Source organism: Caretta caretta, chromosome 20 (assembly GCF_965140235.1).
Source record: "Caretta caretta isolate rCarCar2 chromosome 20, rCarCar1.hap1, whole genome shotgun sequence".
NCBI lineage: Eukaryota > Metazoa > Chordata > Testudines > Cheloniidae > Caretta > Caretta caretta.
Window position 1 is genome coordinate 23,513,690 of NC_134225.1, and position 22,404 is coordinate 23,536,093.

General features: G+C 67.5%; 1 protein-coding gene across 2 annotated transcripts in view; it reads right to left on the bottom strand.

Annotated features, from left to right (window-relative positions):
• Positions 1 to 810: 810 nt before the first annotated feature.
• The window catches only part of LOC125627372 (complement C3-like), a 37,562-nt gene continuing 15,968 nt past the window's right edge, over positions 811 to 22,404 (bottom strand). The window contains exons 18-41 of one of the 2 annotated variants that reach the window (XM_048831386.2): positions 19,315 to 19,438; positions 18,902 to 18,987; positions 18,281 to 18,426; positions 17,804 to 18,016; positions 17,477 to 17,528; positions 16,599 to 16,685; positions 15,786 to 15,989; positions 15,579 to 15,654; positions 14,986 to 15,148; positions 13,722 to 13,817; positions 12,804 to 12,957; positions 12,197 to 12,369; positions 11,139 to 11,303; positions 10,697 to 10,756; positions 9,760 to 9,850; positions 9,519 to 9,570; positions 8,929 to 9,016; positions 8,477 to 8,563; positions 6,607 to 6,712; positions 5,261 to 5,350; positions 4,731 to 4,814; positions 3,060 to 3,143; positions 2,233 to 2,368; positions 811 to 1,654 (exon numbers count right to left, since the gene is read on the bottom strand). In XM_048831386.2, the coding sequence (XP_048687343.2) occupies positions 1,519 to 1,654; positions 2,233 to 2,368; positions 3,060 to 3,143; positions 4,731 to 4,814; positions 5,261 to 5,350; positions 6,607 to 6,712; positions 8,477 to 8,563; positions 8,929 to 9,016; positions 9,519 to 9,570; positions 9,760 to 9,850; positions 10,697 to 10,756; positions 11,139 to 11,303; positions 12,197 to 12,369; positions 12,804 to 12,957; positions 13,722 to 13,817; positions 14,986 to 15,148; positions 15,579 to 15,654; positions 15,786 to 15,989; positions 16,599 to 16,685; positions 17,477 to 17,528; positions 17,804 to 18,016; positions 18,281 to 18,426; positions 18,902 to 18,987; positions 19,315 to 19,438 (2,753 nt within the window). In that variant the 3' untranslated portion in view covers positions 811 to 1,518. Of the gene's footprint in view, positions 1,655 to 2,232; positions 2,369 to 3,059; positions 3,144 to 4,730; positions 4,815 to 5,260; positions 5,351 to 6,606; positions 6,713 to 7,988; positions 8,564 to 8,928; positions 9,017 to 9,518; positions 9,571 to 9,759; positions 9,851 to 10,696; positions 10,757 to 11,138; positions 11,304 to 12,196; positions 12,370 to 12,803; positions 12,958 to 13,721; positions 13,818 to 14,985; positions 15,149 to 15,578; positions 15,655 to 15,785; positions 15,990 to 16,598; positions 16,686 to 17,476; positions 17,529 to 17,803; positions 18,017 to 18,280; positions 18,427 to 18,901; positions 18,988 to 19,314; positions 19,439 to 22,404 lie in introns of those variants that run through there. The other variant, XR_012665568.1, reaches the window with a different exon arrangement.

Genomic DNA, 22,404 nt, shown 5'->3' on the forward strand with positions numbered 1-22,404 from the left:
AAGTCCTAGCCTCTTCAATCTCCCCTCATATGGGACCCGTTCCAAACCCCCGAATCATTTTAGTTGCCCTTTTCTGAACCTTTTCTAAGGCCAGTCTATCTTTTTTGAGACGAGGGGGACCACATCTGTACGCAGTGTTCAAGATGTGGGCGCACCATGGATTTATATAAGGGCAATAAGATATTCTTTGTCTTATTCTCTATCTCTTTTTTAATGATTCCTAACATCCTGTTTGCTTTTTTGACGGCCGCTGCGCACTGCATGGACGTCTTCAGAGGACTATCCACGATGACTCCAAGATCCTTCTCCTGATTAGTTGTAGCTAAATTAGCCCCCATCATATTGTCTGTACAGTTGAGGTTATTTTTTCCAGTGTGCATTACTTGACATTTATCCACATTAAATGGAGACGGCGCAGCAGGAGAATCTTTCTCTGCACCCAGAGCAGCTGTGGCTGAAGCGGAGCCTGGTGCCCTGTGCAGGGTCCTGGGGGCGGCTCTCCGGCCGGTGCTAGGCAGGGGGCTGACTGGGTGACCCTAACCATCCCTTTGTCATGGCGTTCCCGAGCGATGCTCTGGAACTGCTCCATCTGAAGCCAGGCAGGACTCTGGGGAAGTCTCCTCTCGGGGAGCAGCCTGTCTGCAGGACACACAGCTCACCCGGCTTCCACCTTCCTGGGTCTGACCTCGGAGCATTCAGCATCCTCTGCCCCTTCATGCGCTTCCCACAGCCAGTCCGCTCAGGCGGGGCTCCTGGGGAAGCCAGAGGGTCCTGCCCCCCAACTCCGCAATCAGACGTGACTCTCAGCCAGCCGGGAAAACAGAAGGTTTATTAGACAACAGGGACATGGTCTAACACAGAGCTTGTAGGTGCAGAGAACAGGACCCCTCAGCTGGGTCCATTCTGGGGGGCAGTGAGCCAGACCACCACTTCTCTCTTCACTCCATGTCCCAGCCAGCCCCCAAACTGAAACTCTCCACAGCCCCTCCTCCTCTGGGCTTTGTCCCTTTCCTGGGCCAGGAGGTCACCGGATTCCTTTGTTCTCCAACCCTTTAGCTCTCACCTTGCAGGGGGGGGAAGGGCCCAGGCCATCAGTGGCCAGAAAACAGGGTGTCGGCCATTCTCTGTGTCCAGACCCCTGCACACACCTGCCCTCTAGGGCTCTGCAATGATCATACACCCTTATCCCACCACCTAGATACTTAAGAACTGCCTAGGGGAAACTGAGGCACCCCCACACTATTCAGAGGAAACATTAAGAACAGTCCCGCTTCGTCACACCCCCCTTGCCTATGATGACTGGCTTATACACTGCAGCAGCGGGTCCAAGCTTCCTGCCTGCAACTGCACAGGTGAGGAGAGTCCAGGGGTGGGGGCACCATGGCAGAGGGAATGGGGGGGGGGGTCCTGCAGGAACAGTGGGGGCAGGGGGAAGAGCCCTGCAGGGTGTGTGGCAGCAGCTGTGGGGATGGGGGTGGTGGTCCTGCAGGGACCGTGGGGGTGGGGGTCCTGCAGGATCTAGGTGTCACAGCCCTCAAAGTTGGCGAAGTTTTCCAGGGTTTGCAGGAACCTTCTCATTCTCCTGTCGGTTCCGGCTTCCTCCGGGCTCAGCCAGGGCACGATGAAGCTCGTCTTGCCCAGGACGTAGGTGTAGCTGGTTACAAGGACGGGAGAAGGTGCCTGTCAGTGCCGGGGGGCGCAGAACACGGGAACGGGCCCACATGCCCCTGTCCTGGCCGGGTGCCCCCCTAGCTGGCCACGTACCAGCCAAGAGACCAGGGAGCCTCAGCCGGGGGGGCTGGGGCTGGGGCTGCTTTGATCCCATTCTGGCCGAGGGAGCAGGGACAGCTGGGCCCAGCACCAAGCGGGCAGAGCTCTCTGCTCCCCATCAGCCCTGCTGGAAGTGTCTGACCCCCAGGCACGCAGAGCTGGGCACGTGCCGGGGCTCCAGCACATCGAGCCAGGGCCCGTCCAGAGCTGAGCTCCAGACCCCGCAGCTTTGTGCGGCCAGTCGCCCCCAGTGGATCAGCCCCTTACGGCTGCCTAGGGGCTCCTTGGCTCTGGCCAGGGCTGCCCCTGGCGCTGCAAACGGCCTCCTGCTCGGTCGGGCACACCAGGGAGCTCCCAGCTGCCGAGACCCCCTGTGGTGCCAACCCCCAGCTGGGCTCATGCTGAGCCATGCCACAGCCCCCGGCTCCGGTACGCACCAGCCACAGGGGAGGGGACACGCACCTGTCTTTGGACAGCCAGAGATCCCGCGTCCGGCCCATCACCAGGTACTGACCCTGCTCTCGCAGGTCCAGGGCGGCCTCGCAGGTCGCGTGGGAGACAAATCTCCTCACTTTCCCGTTCACCTCCGCGTCTGTCCCTGGGGGAAGGGATCGTGGGTCAGGCTAACGGTGGGGGGCACCTCCCTGCCAGCGGGGCGCTGCCCACAGCAAGGGAAGGGCACCCCTTTCCCCCAGGGCATCCGCTTCCCAGCTGGAAACGGCTCAGGACAGTGGCAAGAGCTCCTGGCATCCCTGAGGGGCCTGTGCCCCCAAGTGACCCCCCCCCAGCTCCCTAGAGGGCAGAGGGGGGCAGGACCCCTGCCCAGGCTGCTCGTCAGCTCCCACTCCATAGGGCAGGGGAGGAATTGGCAAAATGAAACCCATTGACCCTGCCGGGAAATGTCGGGGGGGTGGAGTGTAACTACCCTGGGGGGTCTGGCCAGGCCGGGGGACCCCACTAGTCCTGCAAAGACCCACAGCAGGTTTCCATGGGTTCCAGGGGGCAAGGCCCCACAGTTTGACTTTGAACCTGACAGAAGTTTGAGCAGCACAGCGCCCCCTAGCGCTGCACTGGGCCCAGCACTGACTGAGGGGAGCGTGCCCCCCGCTGAGCCCCTGCCCCGCTCCCTCCAGCGCCCCCTGCCGAGCCCCCCATTCCCTGCAGCCCAGGCCCCAGCACCGCAGTGGGGCAGTGGGGCCAGCACTGACAGGGAAAAGCCCCCTGCTGTGCCCTCCCCCGTGGACCCTCGGGGGTCTCCGCTCGCAGCCCAGCCTGCCCGCGGCGCTCACCAGACTTGATGACGGCCAGGACCCTCATGCTGTAAGAGACGGTGCTGTTGAGCGGCTCCCGCTGCTCCAGCTGCAGCTTGTAGACTGAGGCAGAGGAGAGGAGCCAGCGGTGAGCCGTGTCCCAGGGACCCCGCGTGCCGCGCAGGCCCGGACCTTTCAGCCAAGGGGGCGAGGGCAGAGCCAGAACCCCCCGCTCCAGGGGCCCCTGCTCCTCTCCAGGGTCTGTTACGTCCATGCATTGCCCTGGCCCCGGAACCGCCTGCCGCGTTTACACCTCACACTGCAGGGCTGAGCAGGCAAGGAGCAGGGTGGCCCCAGCTCGGCCTGGCAGAGGGGGGACGTTCAGCCGGGCTACGAGGGGGCCGAAGGCAAGGGGGGCAGACTGCCAGGGGTGGGAGCCAGCAGATGGGTTCTGACCCGAGCCCCATCCAGCCTGGTGTCCCGGGCCCAGCAGCAGCTGCTTCAGGAAGGGGCAAAACACCCGCAGGGCAGGAGGACGAGCTGCCCCCAGGAAGGTCTCGTCCTGACCCCGAGTAGTCAGAGGTTGGTTTAAGCCAGAAGCAGGTTTTCTCCCCCTCCCAAACTCTGTTCACAGTAACTGCCTGCTCCTGCTCTCCACTGAACGTCCGGTCACCCTGTGCCCCTTCGTGAGCTTTTGGGCCCATCCCATCCTGTGGCAGTGGGTTCCACAGGCTAACGACACCGCATGTCACTGGCTGGTTTGGAATTGCTGCCTTACAACATCATTGGCCAGCGCCTTGTCAGGTGTGAGGAACTGGGGGATTTTCTTAGAATTTTGCAAGAACATTGTGTGTGCCTCAGTTTCCCTGTGTGCTGCATGTGTAATGAGGGGGTGGGAGAAGGAGTTTGTTGGTGCAGGGCACCAGGTGTGACCTCACCTAGCAGCCAGGACCCCAGATAGCTGCCTGGAGATGGGGGACCCTAGTGAGCAGTGACCTGGTGACCAGAGGCCCACCCCAGCTCGGGAGTCTCAGCCGGGTCTGGCCAGTGGGAGGACAAAGGGCTGAGGAGGGAGGACACTGGTGACCTGACCAGCCGGTCCCAGCCAGAGGGGCCAGAGGACAGAGGTGAGGGGGCCCAGGCGGCCTGTTTACCTGGGAGGGAGGACAAAGGACAGGGGAGGTGCTGGTGGGGGAGGTGATATAGGATGATTGGCTGGAAGTGGGGGCTCGGGGCTGGAGGGAGGGGGCAGGCAGAGCCCCCCTGGGTGCAGGGGAGGCTGGGATGTGCTGGGCTGAGGGAGGCCAGGCCTGAGGCCGGAGAGTTTCCTGTGCTGGGTTCAGATGCTCAGTAAACCCTCCTGTGTTATGGTGGCCGAGAGTCGCTCCGGTCTAGAGAACGGGGGTGGGGGCATCATCCCCTTCGGGGGGTGGAGGCCCCGGGGACCCAGAGCGAGGGGACTCCCTGAGGGCCCACAGCAGAGACAGGCGGGCTGAGGCTCCGCGAGGTGCGGCTCCAGGAGGTGGAGGGGCTGAACCCCCGAGAGGGGGATCCCCCAAGAAGGGCTGTCACACTGAAGGGGGTCCTGCCCAGGGGCCGGAGAGCCGGAGCCTGTGACAACTGGGACACATGCCGCAAGGTAACACCCTCGATGGCAGCAGAGCAGCGCCGAGCGCTCTCAGCCCCCTCGTGAGCCCACCCGGGGCTTACCGTAGTCCATGCCAGTGTCGCAGGCTTTCTCGTAGAGATCGTCCTCCGTCAGGCCGTGGGGAGGGGTCAGCTGAAGGCAGTTGTCTAAGTGCATGGAACGGGGAGAGGTCTGAGGGGGTCCCGGCCTGCCCAGTAGCCCACAGGGACGTGGTGAGAGCCTCCCACGGCACATGGGGGCTCACGGTCTTGGTCCGAAGCCCAACAGACACCGAGGGGACGTGGGGCTCAGGGTCCGGCTCAGCCGGTGTGTTTCCGGGCACCGCTCAGCGAGCGTTAGCCCCAGTGAGTTCTCGGCCCCGCAGGTGGCCCGGGCAGCGGGGAACGAGCCTCAGCACAGAGCCCGGCCGCGGGTAACTCCGCGGGGACGTGCGAGGCCCGCACGCTGGCGGGTGACTGTCACGCCGAGCCGGCCGCTGTGGCCCGTCCCTGACGTCCAGCACCAGCGTCCCCCTCCCGGGGCGGCTGTGCCGTGAGCAGCGGGGCAGCGAGAGGGGCCGGCGAGGCCAAGGACCAGGGGGGGGCGGCTTTACCTTGGGCGCATTTGCACACCTCCTCCTGGCAGATCTTCCGCAGCAGCGCGCTCTGCGAGGGCATGTTGTAGAAGCGGCTGCATCGCCGGGCTGCGGAGGGGAAGAGACCCGGAGGCCGTGTTCTCCCCAGGCCGGCTGCTGAGGGGCAGCTCCTGCCACTGGAGACCCCCCCCGCCCCCAGGCTGCTCCACGTCCGTCCGTTCCTCATGGCGCAGGGCACCCGGACACCCACCGAGCGCCCCTCCCCCGGGTGCCAAGCCAGCGGGGTGGGCGCAGCTCTCCGGGGGGCTGAGGCCTGGGGAGACCCCATTCTCTCTCTCTCGCTCCGGCCTGAAGCCAGACCCCCACCCTGTGCCTGCGGGTAACCCTCCCCTCGCACCCTGCCCTGCAGCCACGGGCCCCCCATCGCCCAGCCTCTGCGCAGCTGCTGCCCTGGCTCCAGGCAGGGCATGGCGCTGGCCCTGTGCCCCTCGACCACTGCTCTCACCCGCCCTCTGCCCCCTTGGGCTCCCCCTGAGCAGGGAGCAGCCGGAGCGCCCCCGACCCGCCACGCCGAGGCAGGGCCCTTCCGCCCACCCCGCGCCAGCCTGGGTGAGCAGGGAGGGGACGCTTGGGGAGGTGCAGCCTGGGCGTCACAGCAAATCTGGCCCATCAATCTCAGCCCTCCCGCGCTCGGGCCCACGATCGGGGCCGGCTCTACCCTGGTGGGCACCCGAATGAGGGGCAGGTTTGCAAAGCTGCCCTGCAGCCCCTCGGGCGCCTCCGTAGGGGCAGATTCCTAGGCCAGTGACCGGCCCCGAGCCCGTGTCCCCTCCCTCCCCCCGGAGCTTCCCACCGGCAGCCACCTGGCCTCCGAGTGGCGCTGGTCCCCCATGTGCCCGTCAGCCTATGGGCAGCTCTGCCTTGGGGCCCGGTTCGCCCCGACGCCCACCCGCCTGTGAGCTGTGCTCTGGGGGCACCGAGCAGTGCAGGGCCCCTGGCCCGCACTTGGCCCCGTGCCCTGGTATCGGCTCTTCCCCTTGCCAGGCATCGGGCAAGCCCCTTTGCAGCGGGGGCTCTGCGTCCACACAAGGTGGGCAGTGCGGTGGGAGAAAGCCCCCAGGGGCTGCGCGGACAGGCCCAGGCCCCCTGCCCCGGCTGAGCCCCCCGCCCCGGCTGAGTCCCCCCGCCCCGGCCCTCTCCCTCTCCCCCCGCGGGGAACTCCCAGACGTGGAAACAGGGTTCCAGTGCAGACGCTGATGCAGGGGCCTTCCCGGCAGCGTCGCTCGCCCCCGCGCCCGGCCCGCTGGAGAGGCAGGGCCGGTGCCCGCAGCGCCTCTGCACGGACCTCTGAGGCAGCCGCTCACCGGGCTCGTAATACTCATAGATGGTGGCCACGGCTGGCTGCAGCAGCCCCAGCTCCAGGCGCTGGTGAATCCGGAACCCGACTTCCGTGTCCGTCTGATTGGAAACCTGCAGAGCACGGGGAGAGACTGGCCAGCTCGGCCCTGGGCCCATCCAGCCTGGGGCGGGCCACAGGGCACCCGGCAGCAGCTGCTAGGGGGTAACCTGCCCCCTTGTGCCCCAGGCTGGCTGCAGCCCGGGACGGTCCTGCCCCAGCATGTGATGGTGTCACCGGCAGACCTCTGCATGTGCCCCCCATGGACAGACCCAGGCCCCTTTGAATCGCCGCAGCCCTGCTGAACCCCAGTGCCAGGCCAGACCCGCTCTGCCTGTGCCTCGCTGCCCAGCACGTGGGGAACCCCCTCCCCGAGCCGAGAAATCCCTGCGGGAAGCGCTGCCAGGGCTCAGGGATGGGCGCCGGGGAAAAGCCCATTGGCCCAGCGGGGCTGCGGTGAGGGCAGGACACAGCCGGGGCCAGCCTCTGACCAACCCCCTCGGGGCAGCTCCGGGGCCCCCTCCTCTGGGCACCGCTCAGCCCAGCTGGGCACGTGCTGGCTTGAGCCGTCTCAGCTGACCCCTGCGTGTGGGGCTGGGCCCGGCCCCGGTGAGAGGCCAGCAGGAAGCACTGGGCGCTCGCCCAGGAGGCCGGGGGGTGGGCGCTCAGGCAGCCCCGATCCTGGCATTGGCTCCCGCATTCTTACCACAGGGTTGCGTGGCGCGGCAGGGCCCTTCCCGGGCGTCTCCGAGGTCAGTGCGGGCACTGCCGGCATGGGGTGAACAGCCCCAGGTCTGCGCTGAACACCCCGGGCAGGCTGCGCCATCCCCTCCTGGCTGCCTCCCCGGACTGCCAGGCAGCCGTGCCCTCAGACACCCTCGTGGGAACCCCATTCTCTGTCACGCTGGGGGCCAACACCCCTCAGTACAGCCCGCAGGGTCCCCAGAGCCCCCAGTCACCCCGGGCTGCACCGTGAGAGGCCTTGGTTGGAGCATCTCAGGGGGAAGCAGACTTGTGGGGTAGGGGTACTGTGGTGAGGGGCAGGGTCCCTGGGTTGGGGAGGGGCAGGGTCTGACACAGGGAGGGAGGGGCAGGGTCGGACGGGGGGGGGGGGGAAGGAAGGAGAGGGTCCCACGTTGTGGGGGAGGGACAAGAGGCGGGGGGGGGAGGGTCCCACATTGAGGGGGAGGGACGAGGGTCAGGGTCCCGGGGGGTGGGGGAGGAGCAAGGTCTCACAAGGGGAGGGTCCCACATTGAGGGGATGAGGGGCAGGGTCACATGTGGGGGGGAGGGACGAGGGGCAGGGTCCCGGGGCGCTGGGCAGGCGGGCGGCTGGGCCAGGCCCCTCACCTGGCGGAAGTAGAGGAGGACGGAGTGGTGGGGGGGACGAGGGGCAGGGTCCCACGTTGGGGGGCACGAGGGGCAGGGTCCCGGGGCGCAGGGCAGGCGGGCGGCTGGGCCAGGCCCCTCACCTGGCGGAAGTAGAGGAGGACGGAGTGGTGGGGGGGATGAGGGGCAGGGTCCCACGTTGGGGGGCACGAGGGGCAGGGTCCAGGGGCGCAGGGCAGGCGGGCGGCTGGACCGGGCCCCTCACCTGGCAGAAGTAGAGGAGGACGGAGTGGTGGGGGGGACGAGGGGCAGGGTCCCACGTTGGGGGGCACGAGGGGCAGGGTCCCGGGGCGCAGGGCAGGCGGGCGGCTGGGCCAGGCCCCTCACCTGGCGGAAGTAGAGGAGGACGGAGTGGTGGGGGGGACGAGGGGCAGGGTCCCACGTTGGGGGGCACGAGGGGCAGGGTCCCGGGGCGCAGGGCAGGCGGGCGGCTGGGCCAGGCCCCTCACCTGGCGGAAGTAGAGGAGGACGGAGTGGTTGCTGAACATGGCCTTGCTCTCGAAGAGGAAGATGTACTGCTCCACACTGTTGGTGAGCTGTGGGGCCAGGCAGACACGGCTGAGCTGGGGCTCTGGGGCTGCCCTGCCCCTGACAGGCCCAGCTGCCCCCTCAGCCAGCAGCACCCCCCAAGCTGCCCCCAGCTCCCAGGAGCCCGGCTGCGGGTCCGGTCTGTGGGGTGCCCCTGTCTCCACCCCCTCCCCTGCCAAGCCATGGGGTGGGCGCTGCAGGGACCCTGTCTCTGACCCCCAGGGCTAACAGGGCCACGCGCGGGGCTGGCTCCCCATGGGTGGGTCTAGCCTGGCTGAGCCCCATGGCAGCCCCACAGAGCCTCAGGCCCGGGACCAGCAACCCTCTCGCCATGGGGCCTGGAGCCTCGGGCCAGCCCATTACCCCGAGTCACCTGCTTCAGATCCTCCAGGTCAGGCTCGAAGCCCGTCAGCAAGGAGACGTCGATGATGGTCATTGTGGCATCCCGCAGCCCCAGGGACCTAGGGACCAGAGAGTGGCCTTCAGGTATGGGCAGGGGCAGGCCCCATGGGGCACAGGGAAGGGGCAGGGCTGTGAGGGCAGGGCCCATGGGGAACAGGGAACAAGCAGGGAGCAGGGCTGGTGGGTCAGGACCCCATCGGTCTCATGGTGCAGGCAGGGGGCAGGCCCCATGGGGCACAGGGGAGGGGCAGGGTTGTGAGGGCAAGGCCCCATGGGGCACACCCTGCCTTTCTCTGCTCATGTTCTTTGTACAGGGCTGTGAAGCAGAGTGGAGGGACCCGGGGGGCCGGACCCACGGCGGGGGCAGAATCTCCGCGGGGGACGGCTGGGGCTGACTCCCCGCCCTGCTAGGCAGCGGGAGGCGCGAAGGCACTGCCCTGGAAGTGCCCTACCCCGCAGGGACCCTGGAGCAAGCCCCCTGCCCCGGGCGTGACACAAGACTCAGCCAGCCCTGGCTCAGCCGTCGCCCGGGTTCTGCCCTCGCCAGGGCCGGGTCGTTACCTGGCCTGGAGCCGGAGCCGGAAGGTGTCGATGTATTCGTGCTTCTTCTTGTCTGCGAACCCAAAGGGCAGGATTAGGGCAGGGCCGAGCTATGGGGCTGGGCCCCAGGGGGCGTCTCCTCCTGTCAGGCAGAGGGGCCCCGTTTCTGTCAACCCGGGGCTCGGGGACATGGTCTGGGGCGGCCGGGCCGCAGACGCAGCCGGGCCGGCTCCCAGGGGAGCAGACGACAGCCCCGCTGTACCTTCGGGGACGTCCTCCACGGTCACAGCCAGCTGGAAGGCCTGGCACTCGTGCTCGCGGGCCGGCGGCAGCGTGCGGTACACGGTCAGGAGCTGGGAATGAAGCCGAGCGCGTGCGTGAGGGGGTCACCCCCGCCAGCCAGCCTGTGGGCAAGGTGCACCATGGCACAGCAAGGTGGGGCCAGCATCAGGAGCAGAACCCAGGAGTCCTCCTGGCTCCCAGCCCCCCCCCCCGCTCTAACCACTAACCCCACTCCCCTCCTAGAGCTGGGGAGAGAACCCAGGAGTCCTGGCTCCCAGCCCCCCTAGTCTCACCACTAACCCCCACTCCCCTCCTAGAGCTGGGGAGAGAACCCAGGAGTCCTGGCTCCCAGCCCCCCCGCTCTAACCACTAACCCCCACTCCCCTCCTAGAGCTGGGGAGAGAACCCAGGAATCCTGGCTCCCAGCCCCCCCCGCTCTAACCACTAACCCCCACTCCCCTCCTAGAGCTGGGGAGAGAACCCAGGAGTCCTGGCTCCCAGCCCCCCCCCGCTCTAACCACTAACCCCACTCCCCTCCTAGAGCTGGGGAGAGAACCCAGGAATCCTGGCTCCCAGCCCCCCCGCTCTAACCACTAACCCCCACTCCCCTCCTAGAGCTGGGGAGAGAACCCAGGAGTCCTGGCTCCCAGCCCCCCTGCTCTCACCACTAACCTCCACTCCCCTCCTAGAGCTGGGGAGAGAACCCAGGAGTCCTGGCTCCCAGCCCCCTCCCTCCCTGCTGTAACCACTAGACCCCACTCCCCTCCTAGAGCCGGGGAGAGAACCCAGGAGTCCTGGCCCCTGCGCCTCTCTAGTCTAGCCCACTGATGGGCACAGCCCCGGTCCCCGTGTTCCCCAGGAGGTTCAGGGCTGGGTTGGGCTGTGGGTGACCAGCCGGGCCCAGGCTTCACACTCACTGTCACCGTGCCGGTGCCCCTCCCCTGGGCGGTGATGTTCAAAGTGTCCTGGGCGTAGAACTGCAGGGAAAGGGGGAGATGCTGAGGAGCTGTTAGGCTCTGCAGCACCCCGGAGCCCGCAGCCGCCTGCCCTGGCCGTGGAGCACAGGGTCCTTGGCGGGAGCTCTGCTCAGGTCTGCGAGCCCTGTACGCCAGGTGTGTTCCCAGGGGGTGTGGCTTTGTGCCATGGGCGTGGCTGCATGCCAGGGGGTGGGGCCCAAGGGCAGGGGGCGGGACCTGAGGGGAGGGGGCGGAGATCAAGGGCAGGGGGTGGGGCTGCATGCTAGGGGCGGGGCCTGAGCGCAGAGTCCAAGGGCAGGGGGCGGGACCCGAGGGGAAGGGGCGGGGCTGCATGCCAGGGGCGGGGCAGGGGCGGAGCCTGAGGCCAGGGGGCGGGGCTGACCTTTTTGGAGTTGGACCGCTGCAGGTAGGCATTGTTGTTGTTGATGTCCCAGAGCTCGGCCAGGTTGCGCGTGGGCGCAGTGACCCGCACCTTCAGGTCGACGACCTTCTCGGCGGGGACGGTGGCCCGGTACTGCGCCAGGGCCTGCATGCCGATCACTGTGGTCTGGGGAGCAGGCAGAGGCTGGCAGCAGGGGCCGCGAGGGGCCGGGCCGTGGCTGCGGGGGGAGCGCGCTGGGGAAGGTCCCGCCCGGGCGAGGGGCATGGAGGCACCAGTTCAGCGAAGCTCCGGAGCACGTGCTCGAGCCCCGTGTGCGGAGAGGCACCAGCCGCGGCGGGTGCCTGGCCAGGGGGAGGCTGCTCCAAAGCCCCTCACGCGCCACAGCCAGTCTGGTGGGCAGGGCAGCCCCGCGAGCACCCCCGGGCAGGGCAGGAGGAGCGGGTCCGGCTCCCGTCGCGCCAGGTTGCTGCTGGCTGGGTGCACTGGGACTGGCTCCCTCCCGTCGCCACCCCGAGGGGCAGTGTGGGCAGGGCCTGCCTGGGACCTCCACCCCTGGCCAGCCCCTCCCCACCCCACCCCCACAGGGACTGCTAGGGACGTGGCACCAGCTCTGAGTCTCCCCGGTGGAGACCTCTGGGTCTGGGGATGGTGGACACAGGCTTGTGGTGTGTGGAGGGGTGTGTTCACTTGCAGCGTGGGGGGTCGTGGAGGCGGTCAGTCGGCAGCCAGCCAGCCAGGGGCAGTTGGGCCTCCCTGCCACAGGGAGCAGCCTGCTTTGTTTCTCTCTGGTTTGGGTTCCTGCATGTTCTCAGGCACTAAAGCCGTGGCATGTGGCGGCCTCCCAGCAGACGGATCCATGTTTTCATCCAGCGGCTCTGTGTGCTGTGAGCACGCCAAGGCCGAGATCCCAGGGGGGCACTGACTGGCCACCAGCTGGGAACCAAGCCCCCGAAGCGGCGGGAGGGACCCCCATGTGGGGCGGGAGGGAGGGCTGGCCATGCTCAGGCCCATGCACGATCCCGCCTCCTGGCGCTCAGGGCCCCCACGCCAGCTCTCACCTGGGTGCTGTCATACCCCCCGCCGAACCCCCTGCTCTCGACCAGCCACCGCACAATGGGGTGGGTCTCCTCAAAGCGCCCGAGTGTCAGCTTCTGCAGGAGGCCGTAGGCCGTGGCTTCGATGCTGTACAGAGCACGGTCCGTGTGCTGGTCCACGGGCCAGTGTGTCTTGTCTGTGGAGAGCGGCGCTACCGTCAGCAGGGGACCAACGGGACACAGCACACGCATCGCACACACATCGCACACGCAGCTCACATGCATTGCACATGCATCGCACATACATCGCACATGCAGCTCACATGCATTGCACACGCATCGCACACACAGCTCCATGCATTGCACATGCATCGCACATGCAGCTCACCCAGGCAGAGCCCACCGCACGCACACACAGGTGCAGAGTCACTTGCCATTGCATGCTCACGGCACACACACAGTCACGTGTGCCCCCCCCTCAGCGTTTGGCACAGCCCCCTCCTCTCTGCCTTCCTGCCCCACTTCACCAGCCCAGCCCCGCCCCGCACTCAGCACCCGCCTTGCTCTGAGCCCCCAGCCCCGGGCGGTGCCGAGCGCCGGTCCCAGCCCCCCGCCCCGGCTCTGCACTCACTGTGGGCGGCGAAGCTGTCCAGGACAGCGTTGGCCAGGGAGCTGTTCACCAGGGCCAGGGCGTAGGAGCTGATGGCCACGCTGTAGGGGTTCTGCAGGCTCCGGAGGCGGCTCTCCAGGTAGCCCTGGGCGCTCCGCAGGCCGTCGGGAAGCTCCTGTCACCGGGACAGAAGGAAAACAGACTGCGGGCAGGACCTGTGGGATTCAGCGCCCACGAAAGGTGCCGCAGAACGGGGACCAGCTGGGACCTTTCCCCCACGCTCCCCCCAGGTACTGGGTCCCTGCCCCAGAGACAAGCTTGTGGGATGCCCATGGGAACACTGGCCCCCGGCACCAGGATCGCAATGGGCTGGGCCGGTCCTGCATCGGCTGCTGGTTTGGGGACTCTCGGAAGCCCATCACCAGGGCACCTGGGCTGCTTTGCAGAGGCCCGACGTGATGCAGCAGGGAGGGGGGAGTGTTGACCTGGGAATGTGGCAGGGGAGTTTCACTGGGGATGGGAGACCGGAGAGCCGGTCACCTGAGCCGGGAGGGGGCTGGGGCCAGGGGACACTTTTGCCTGGGAAACGGGACAAAGGCTGGAGGAGGAGCTGGGGGGAGGCTGGGTGGGACGCTGGAGGGGTTTTCTTTCAGTTTGGAGTGGGCTAGGGAAGAGGGGGGAGGCCCAGAGCGGGGGTCTAAGCTCTCTACCCCCCAGAAGGACCGGACTACGGGGTCCTGTTCAAGCCTTCAAGCTCCGGTGTGGACGGGGTCCTGTTCTGCGGGCTGGCTGAGCGTCACGGGGAACGTGACTCGCAGGAAGCGGGGGCTGCAGGACCCTGACTCCCCCGCGCTGCCTCACACCCTGCCCAGCAGCTGCCGCCGAGGGGGACCGCGCCGGGCGCCCGGGACAGGACCGCGCCGCCCGCCCTCGACCTACGTTCACGTGGTTCCTGCAGATGGACTCAGCCCCCTTCAGCGCCACGAGCACGAAGGCTGTGAGGGAGGCGTCTGCGTCGGAGCCGCGGTACCCGCCCTGCGGAGGAAGAGCAGAGGGGGATGGGCGAGCCGCATGGGAGCCGGGTGGGACCCCCGACCCCGGAGCCCTGCCCGGGGCAGGGGCAGAGCTGAGCAGCAGCCGGGCAGGGAGGGGAGGCGCCAAAAGAGCCTGCCCGCGTAGCCAGCTGCCAGGGGGCCACGTGCCCAGGGCACTCAGCCAAAGGGTGTCCCGGAGCCCTCCCAGGGGTGAGAGCATGAAGCGAGCCTGAGACAAGGGCTGCAGGGGTGGAGGGCGAACTGCCCCTCTTGCCCCAATGGGCTGTTGACTCTGAAGCCTAAGGATGCCACTAGCAACGTTGGCTCTGTTTGCTGCAGATCATCTTAGCAGACAAATTCAGCTAACGCACTGCTCCCCAGTCCCGGACTCACTCCCGCATCTCCCTGAGGAGGAATTTATATCCAGGAAGTACCCCTGGGGGAAGCAACTGGACTAGCTGATCTGTTGTTCTCTGATGTAACAAACCCCACGCGGGGCCCGTCGCCCTGCGCCCGCGCCCCATCCCCAGCCTTGCCAGCAGCGGGAGGGAATGCAGAGGGTGGGGCTCGGGGTGCTGATCCCTGAGCTATCACTGGCTCCCTGGTGTGACCGCGGGCGAGGGACGGAGCTTTGCCCAGTGCCCCGTGATCAGAGAGCCTTGCCGGACAGGCTAGCCCGGGATACCACGCCAGCAGAGAGCTCCTAGCGTGGACAGTGCTCGCCGGTCCCGGGGCAGCCTTGCCGGCATGCCCACGGCCGCACTAGAGACTTTGCTGGCCCAGCTTTGCCGGCCAGGGCATACAGCTTAGCCCTGGCGTTCGCGGCCGCCTAACCGCGGCTGCACCGCCCAGCTCGTCGGAAAATCACCCCCTCCCCATGGCTGGGACAGCCCATCCAGTGCAGAGGGAGGAATGCCAGGTGCCCAGACACCGTGGGGATGGGCACCAGAGAAGTGGCTAGGCCAGCAGTGAGTGCAGATCCTGCTGCAGGCGAGGGTCAGCAGCAGGCGCAGGGCCCTTGTTCTGTAACGTGAAAGGGAGCTGCAGGGGAACGTCCGGCAGGGCCCAACCTGGCACGGCCGGGGGCCTGGGGCTGGCGTCCATCGCGCCATCTGTCGGGCCTGCGTTTCCCGCCCAGCCTCCCCTCTGGCCAATGGAGCGACCGGTACCTGCATCGCGGGCGTATAAATCGCAGCGTCCTCACGGAAACACCCGGACGCTTCCTGCCTCTGGCCGATCAGCCACCGGGTGCTGGCACACAGCTGGCTGGTGTCGACGGGGGCGCCCAGTGGCAAGGCCATGGCAAACACCTTGAGGATGTAGGCGGTCAGCCTGCCGGGAGTGGGGGTCGCATGAGTCTGCAGGGCTGGAGGGCAGGGGAGTGCCGAGGCCATGGGAGAGCTTTGGCCAGACCTGGCAGCAGGCGGCACCGTGCCCAAGGGAGCTGCTGCGAACACGTCACTGCGGGGAGCTGAGCCGGGAGGCGGCACTGCCCCCTTGCGGGGCTCTGTGTGGACGGGGCCCTGCCCCCTTCGCGGCACCACAGCCAGGCCTTCCCCCACACCAGCACAGACCCCAGCTCCCGCTGCCCCTGCCCAGACAGCCGAGCGAATGGAGAATCCCCACTTGGTGTGAGCTGTATAGGGTGTATGACACACAGCCCGAGCAGCTCTAATCTCGCCTGGGGAGGGCAGCATTGCACGCGCACTCTGCCCAGCTCACCATCCCCAGCCCCGCCGCCCCCGCAAGGCAGGTGCCTTACCAGGTGCTGCCGGTGCTTCCTGCATAGGGCCTGTAGGAACCATCATGCTCTCTGTAACGCAGCTGGTGCACATAGCCTGTGGGAGAGACCAGACAGACACACAGTCGGGGCTGGGCTGTCGGAGCCCCAGGGCAGGGGCTGCATGGAAACCCCACCACATTGCAAACCCGCCCTCCCACCCCGCTGGCCTGGCTGGGCCCCGCTCACCTTGGACGATGTTCTGGATGGCCCGGTCCCGGAGCTCCACCCCGATCTGGTCCCACTGCTTGGTGGTGTCCAGGTAGTGGGTGAGGATGATGTTCGGGGTGACCCGGAAGATGTTCTGCTCCACGCACCCCCCCGGCAGTGTGATCAGCTTCTGCAGCGTGGAGCTCTGCAGCCCCCCCACCAGCGTCTCGCCGAGCAGGTCCCCTGCCGAGAGCCCTGCAGTGATGCCCACTCGCGCCCCAGCTTGCCCCTTCCCCCCAGCCCCGGCTAGCTGCGGGCAGCCTGGCCACGCCAAGTGTGCTCCTGAGAACCTGGTGCTCCTGGGACAGGGAAGGGCAGTGGCATTGTACCCCAGCTCTGGGAGGGGAGTGGGGGCTAGTGGTTAGACAGGGGGCTGGGAGCCAGGACTCCTGGGTTCTCTCCCCGGCTCTGGGAGGGGGGTGGGGGCTAGTGGTTAGAGCAGGGGGCTGGGAGCCAGGACTCCTGGGTTCTCTCCCTGGCTCTGGGAGGGGAGTGGGGGCTAGTGGTTAGAGCAGGGGGGCTGGGAGCCAGGACTCCTGGGTTCTCTCCCTGGCTCTGGGAGGGGCGTGTTTCTTGGGGCAGAGCAGGGTGATTTACAGCAGTGTGGGCGAGAGCAGAGTGTGTCCCATGCGATGCACTGGGGCCAGGGAGGCCCCTGGAGCTCAGAGGGCAGGGAAACGGGGGAGGGGAGCCCTGGGGGGACGTTTATGGGCCCAGCAGCTGCTCAAAGGCCGAGCCGCAGGTGCTGCCTGGTGCCCCTGCGGAGCTGGGCCCGGCTGGCACCCCGCGTACCTTGCACGCTAATGAAGACCTCAGAGTCTGTGTCGGGCACCAGGTTTTCGAGGTGATGGCTTCGGACCAGCTCCTGCTGCAGTTGCCCTGCCAGGGGAGGACGGAGCATTCGCGGTGAGGGAGGGGTGGTGCCCTGACACTCAGATTGGCCTTAAACGAGCTTCTGCCATGGGGCTGCAGGGGGTGGGGCGCTGAATGCTGCAGGGGAGGGTGTGGGGCAGGGAGATGCCTGTTGCGGGGCAGCCTAGGCCAGGAGAGCCAGCAGCAGGTGCCTGGTCCCTGTAGCCTGGAAGGTGTTAGCGGCCCTTCGATCTACAGACAATCGCAGACCTGGGTGTGCTAAGCACCCCTCTCCTCCTCAATGGAAGGAGCAATTAAACCCCCGTATGTAGCGAGAGCCACCGCCCAAGGCTGGGCCGGGCACCACAGCTTGTGAGAGGCTCAGCCACATGGGTGGAGGGGCTGCCCTGGGCACGGGCTGTGACGTGCCGGGGCCGAGCAGCTGAGGGCATCTGTGCCCCAGCACAGAGGGCAGCAGTGGGACCATGGCTGTGGCGGTGTGGGAGGAAGCTAACGGACAGAGCTCTGCCGGGCACAGGACTGCCTTGGAAATCGTGAGCAAGGAAATTCCCTGTGGCTGCTTATTCCTGCTGCGCCCAGGGGAGCGGGGTTCTGGCCATGCTCAGGAACCGGGATTGCACTAGGGACCACCTGCCTGGCACCTGCTACTTCTTCTCCTCATGGAAAGGGCCCGGCAAGGCCCCGACCGGGGGGAGCTGCTCGGGCCCCGGGACCCCTGCCTGGGGCGGACGGTACAGGCCGTGAGAGTGCAGAGCCCGGCTGCGTGGCCGGGGCGACCAGCAAGTTCCTGCACGAACCTTTGGGGTTCAGGATGATGCTCCGTGAGAGCCGCCGGATTTCACCCCCCGCCTGCAACGCGAGGAGCCGAGAGCGGGTCTGAGGGACGGGGCTTCAGGGGGAGCCCTTCCATCCTGAGCCCGGCCCCCTACTCTCCTGGAGCCTGCCCATCCCCCACTGCCCCCAGCCCCTTCCAGCCCCCCCAGAGCCACCCAGACCCCCCCCAGCTCCCCTCCCAACCCCAGATCTCCGCAGAGCCGCCCACTCCCCCAGAGCCCGCCCATGCCCCCACTGCCCCCAGCCCCTTCCAACCGCCCAGCCCCCAGCCCCTTGGCAGCGTCCGTTACCTGGACGTTGAGCATCCTCCGCACGGTGTCACGGAAGCCCAGGCCCTGGGCCGAGGCCCGAACCTCCACCATGATGGGGCCCAGCTCCAGGGGCACCACCACGATGCGCACGGCCCGGGACGAGCCCCGGGGCACCCGCAGCCTCTGCCGGAAGCTTGTCCCCTTGGTGGCTGGGCTGCACAGCTGCTCCTGGTAGGGGAACTCCACCAGCACCTGGCCCGGCACGCAGGGGGCAGTGAGAGTGCCCCCCAGAACTGAGCCCGCCCCCCTGGGGCTGGGGCCCCCCAGCACTCAGAGCTCCCCCCCAGAACCCCCCAGAACCGAGCCCCCCCTACCAGGGCCCCCCCCCAGAACCCCCCAGAACCGAGCCCCCGCTACCAGGGATCCTCCCAGCACTCAGAGCTCCCGCTGGGGCCAGGGCCCCCCAGAACTCAGACCCCCCCACCGGGGCCCCCCAGGACTCAGAGCCCCACTCACCTGGAGCACTTCATCGTCCTCGTAGTAGTTGTAGACCACGGCCCGCAACTCCACCTGCTCGTTCCGCACCACGGAGAAGGGCAGCCGCAGATCAATGAAGAACGGGACCTTCACCGTCACCTCGTAGGGCTCAGAGACGCAGAGCCCTGGGGGGCCGGGGGGTCAGCCGGACGTATCCCCTGGGACACTGGGGCCATTGCTGCACCCCTCGCTCCCGACCCGCAGCCCCTGCTAGCCCAGCCCTGAGCCCCCCAGCTCTGTCGGTGCCCCTCGCTCCCGACCCGCAGCCCCTGCTAGCCCAGCCCTGAGCCCCCCAGCTCTGTCGGTGCCCCTCGCTCCCGACCCGCAGCCTCTGCTAGCCCAGCCCTGAGCCCCCCAGCTCTGTCGGTGCCCCTTGCTCCTGACCCGCAGCCCCTGCTAGCCCAGCCCTGACCCCCCAGCTCTGTCGGTGCCCCTCGCTCCCGACCCGCAGCCCCTGCTAGCCCAGCCCTGAGCCCCCCAGCTCTGTCGGTGCCCCTTGCTCCTGACCCGCAGCCCCCTGCTAGCCCAGCCCTGCGCCCCCCACCCCAAGCTCTCCTGGGGCCCTCACTCCCGCCCTGCAGGCCCCAGAGGCTGGGTTACCTTTGTCTTTCCTCAGGCTGACGGCCAGGATGTGCCAGGTGGTGATGGAGTCGGGGAGGAATTTGCTGATCAGGTGTCTGGCCAGGCTGTGGGGAGGGAGGCGAGTTCGAATCAGGGGCATTCACTGAACACTGCGGCTGGTGCCAGCAGCAGGATCCTGGCTGGGGGTTTGGACCAGGCCCTGGGGCATCTTCTGGGCTGGAGTTGAGACGACACAGGGGGCCATGGGGGCCGCTGGGAACCCAGAAATCCCCACCCAGGGGCCTGGCCCAGTCTCCCGGCTGCGACCAGGGCCAGCCCCGGCAGGGGAAGCTGCACAGTGCCCTGGCGTGCGGGACACCCCACCTTCTCCCCGCCCTGTGGGGCTGGCCGGGTTACGGCCCCCCCCGTGCCCCAGGCCCAGCCCCCCTCACCCCGGCTGGAGCGGGGCTGCCTTGGTCAGGACGAACTTCTCCCACAGCCAGCTCTCCGGGAAGTAGCTCCTCACCACGGCACTGCCAGCGCAGTCCTCGTCCTCGCAGCCCTCGTCCTCGCTGGCTGCAGGGCGTTCGGGGGCGGTCAGCGCGGGCCTGATGGCAGGGGCCCCCCTGAGCCCCCCACAGGCCGGGCCCCTCCCCCACAGTCAGCCCCCCCGCAGGGTGGCCCACTTTCTAATCGCACAAAACCCAACACCCTTTCAGCACCCCTGCCCCTCCCCTTTCCCAAAGCCCCCCTTTCCCTCCCTCCGTCTCTCGCTCTCCCCCACCCTCCCTCACTTTCACTGGGCTGGGGCAGGGGGTTGGGGTGCGGGGGGGGGTGCAGAGTGAGGGCTCTGGGAGGGGCTTGGGGTGCAGAAGGGGGCTCAGAGCTGGGGGAGGGGGTTGGGGTGCGGGGGGGGTGCGGAGCGAAGGCTCTGGGAGGGGCTTGGGGTGCGGGAGGGGGCTCAGAGCTGGGGGAGGGCGTTAGGGTGCGGGGGGGTGCGGAGTGAGGGCTCTGGGAGGGGCTTGGGGTGCGGAAGGGGGCTCAGAGCTGGGGGAGGGGGTTGGGGTGCGGGGGGGTGCGGAGTGAGGGCTCTGGGAGGGGGTTGGGGTGCGGGAGGGGCTCAGAGCTGGGGGAGGGGGTTGGGGTGCGGGGGGGGTGCGGAGCGAGGGCTCTGGGAGGGGCTTGGGGTGCGGGAGGGGGTTCCAACCTAGGGCAGGGGGTTTGGGGTGCAGGCTCTGGCCGGGCAGCACTTACCAACCGCTTACTGCGGTTCCCGGCCAATGGGAGCTGCGGAGCCGGCACTGGGGGCGGGACCAGGGCACGGAGCTTCCCTGATCGCCCCGGCGCCGTGGGGCTGAACGTGCCGGCAGCTTCCGGGAACGGCGCGGAGCCAGGGCAGGCTGGGAGCCGGCCTTAGCCCCACTGCGCTGCCGACTGGACTGTTAACGGCCCCGTGAGTGGTGCCGTCCCTGGGGATTCCCCTTGAAAACCGGACACCTGGGACCCTAGCCCCCCCCCCCCCCAGCCTGGGCCCCCTCCCCTGGCAACCACCTCCATAGACCAGCGGCCCACCCCCCGGTCTGCTGCCCCAAATCAGACCAAACTCTAGGCCGGCTCGTGCTGCCCCAGCCCTGATGGGCATCTCCCCTCCTGGCTTGGTTCTCTGCCCCCCCTCCCCGCTGGGCTCTCTCTGCCCCCCCGGGCTCTCTCTGCCCCCCCCTCTGGGCTCTCTCTTTCCACCTCGCTGGGCTCTCTCTGCCCCCCGGGGCTCTCTCTGCCCCCCCCCGCTGGGCTCTCTCTTTCCCCCCCGCTGGGCTCTCTCTTCCCCCCCCACTAGGCTCTCTCTGCCCCCCCGGGCTCTCTCTGCCCCCCCCCACTGGGCTCTCTCTTTCCCCCCCGCTAGGCTCTCTCTGCCCCCCCTGGCTCTCTCTGCCCCCCCCCCCGCTGGGCTCTCTCTGCCCCCCCTGGCTCTCTCTGCCCCCCCCCGCTGGGCTCTCTCTGCCCCCCCCTGGCTCTCTCTGCCCCCCCCCCGCTGGGCTCTCTCTTTCCCCCCCGCTGGGCTCTCTCTGCCCCCCCCGCTGGGCTCTCTCTTTCCCCCTGTGACGAAGTGGGCCTGTTCTTAATGTTTCCTCCGAATATTGTGGGGGTGCCTCAGTTTCCCCTATGCAGTTCTTAAGTATCTAGGTGGTGGGGTAAGGGTGTATGATCATTGCAGAGCCCTAGAGGGCAGGTGTGTGCAGGGGTCTGGACACAGAGAATGGCCGACACCCTGTTTCCTGGCAACTGATGGCCTGGGCCCTTCCCCCCCTGCAAGGTGAGAGCTGAAGGGTTGGAGAACAAAGGAATCAGGTGACCACCTGGCCCAGGAAAGGAACAAAGCCCAGAGGAGGAGGGGCGGGAGGGAGTTTCAGTTGGGGGCTGGCTGGGACATGGAGTGAAGGGCAGACGGGGTTGTCTGGCTCACTGCCCCCCAAAATGGACCCAGCTGAGGGGTCCCGTTCTCTGCACCTGCAAGCTCTGTTTTAGACCATGTTCCTGTCGTCTAATAAACCTTCTGTTTTACTGGCTGGCTGAGAGTCACGTCTGACTGCGGAGTTGGGGTGCCGGACCCTCTGGCTTCCCCAGGAGCCCCGCCTGAGCGGACTCGCTGTGGGAAGCACACGGAGGGGCAGAGGATGCTGAATGCTCCGAGGTCAGACCCAGGAAGGTGGAAGCTGCGTGAGCTGTGTGTCCTGAAGACAGGCTGCTCACAGAAAGGCGACTGCCCCAGAGTCCTGACTGGCTTCATGGGGAGCAGTTCCAGAGCATCGCCCGGGGACTCCGTGACACCTGGTGGCAGCGGTGGGATGTACTGTACCCCGTGGACGGCGCTTCCTGCAGTAAGTGACTGGGGAGCAGTAACACGCAGGGGGATTGACGAGGACCAGACGTGCTGAAGGCTCAGAGAGGAGCGGTTTCGGGGGGCGGTTAACCCCTGGGAGTGTGTGACCAGCGAGAAGGACTGTGCAGTAATGGGGTCCCCCTGGGGACTGCAGTGAGCAGTCTCAGGGGCGGAGGAGCCTGCAGCTTGGCCCGGGGAGAGAGAAGGACTTTTGCAGTAACAGGGTTCCCCTGGGGATTGCAGCGAGCAGTCCAAGGGGCGGAGGAGTCTGCAGCTCGACCCTGGCAAAGAGGTGGTGACCTTGAGAAGGGCTGGCACACTAGGGGTTCTCCCTGGAAACCGTGGGGAGCTGAGAACACACGGGCCTGTGAGTCCACAACAACTTGGGAAGAGCGGAGTGATGGCCTGTCACCGTCTCCTTAAGAAGGACATTGTAACCCTGTGCAGAAAGAGAGGGTTGACTTTGGAAAGTTCACCAAAGCAGAGTTAATCGTGCAGCTGGAGGAGGATGACCGCTCTAAGGAACAGATTCCTGACCCCAACTGGGGCTATAGCAGGATCTGGGAGCAGCTGGAGTGGGAGCCAGGCATCCCCAAGACTCCTGTCCCTGACCAGACGAGGGTCTTCACGATCGGGTTCCCCATCGGGGGATCGAGAGGGA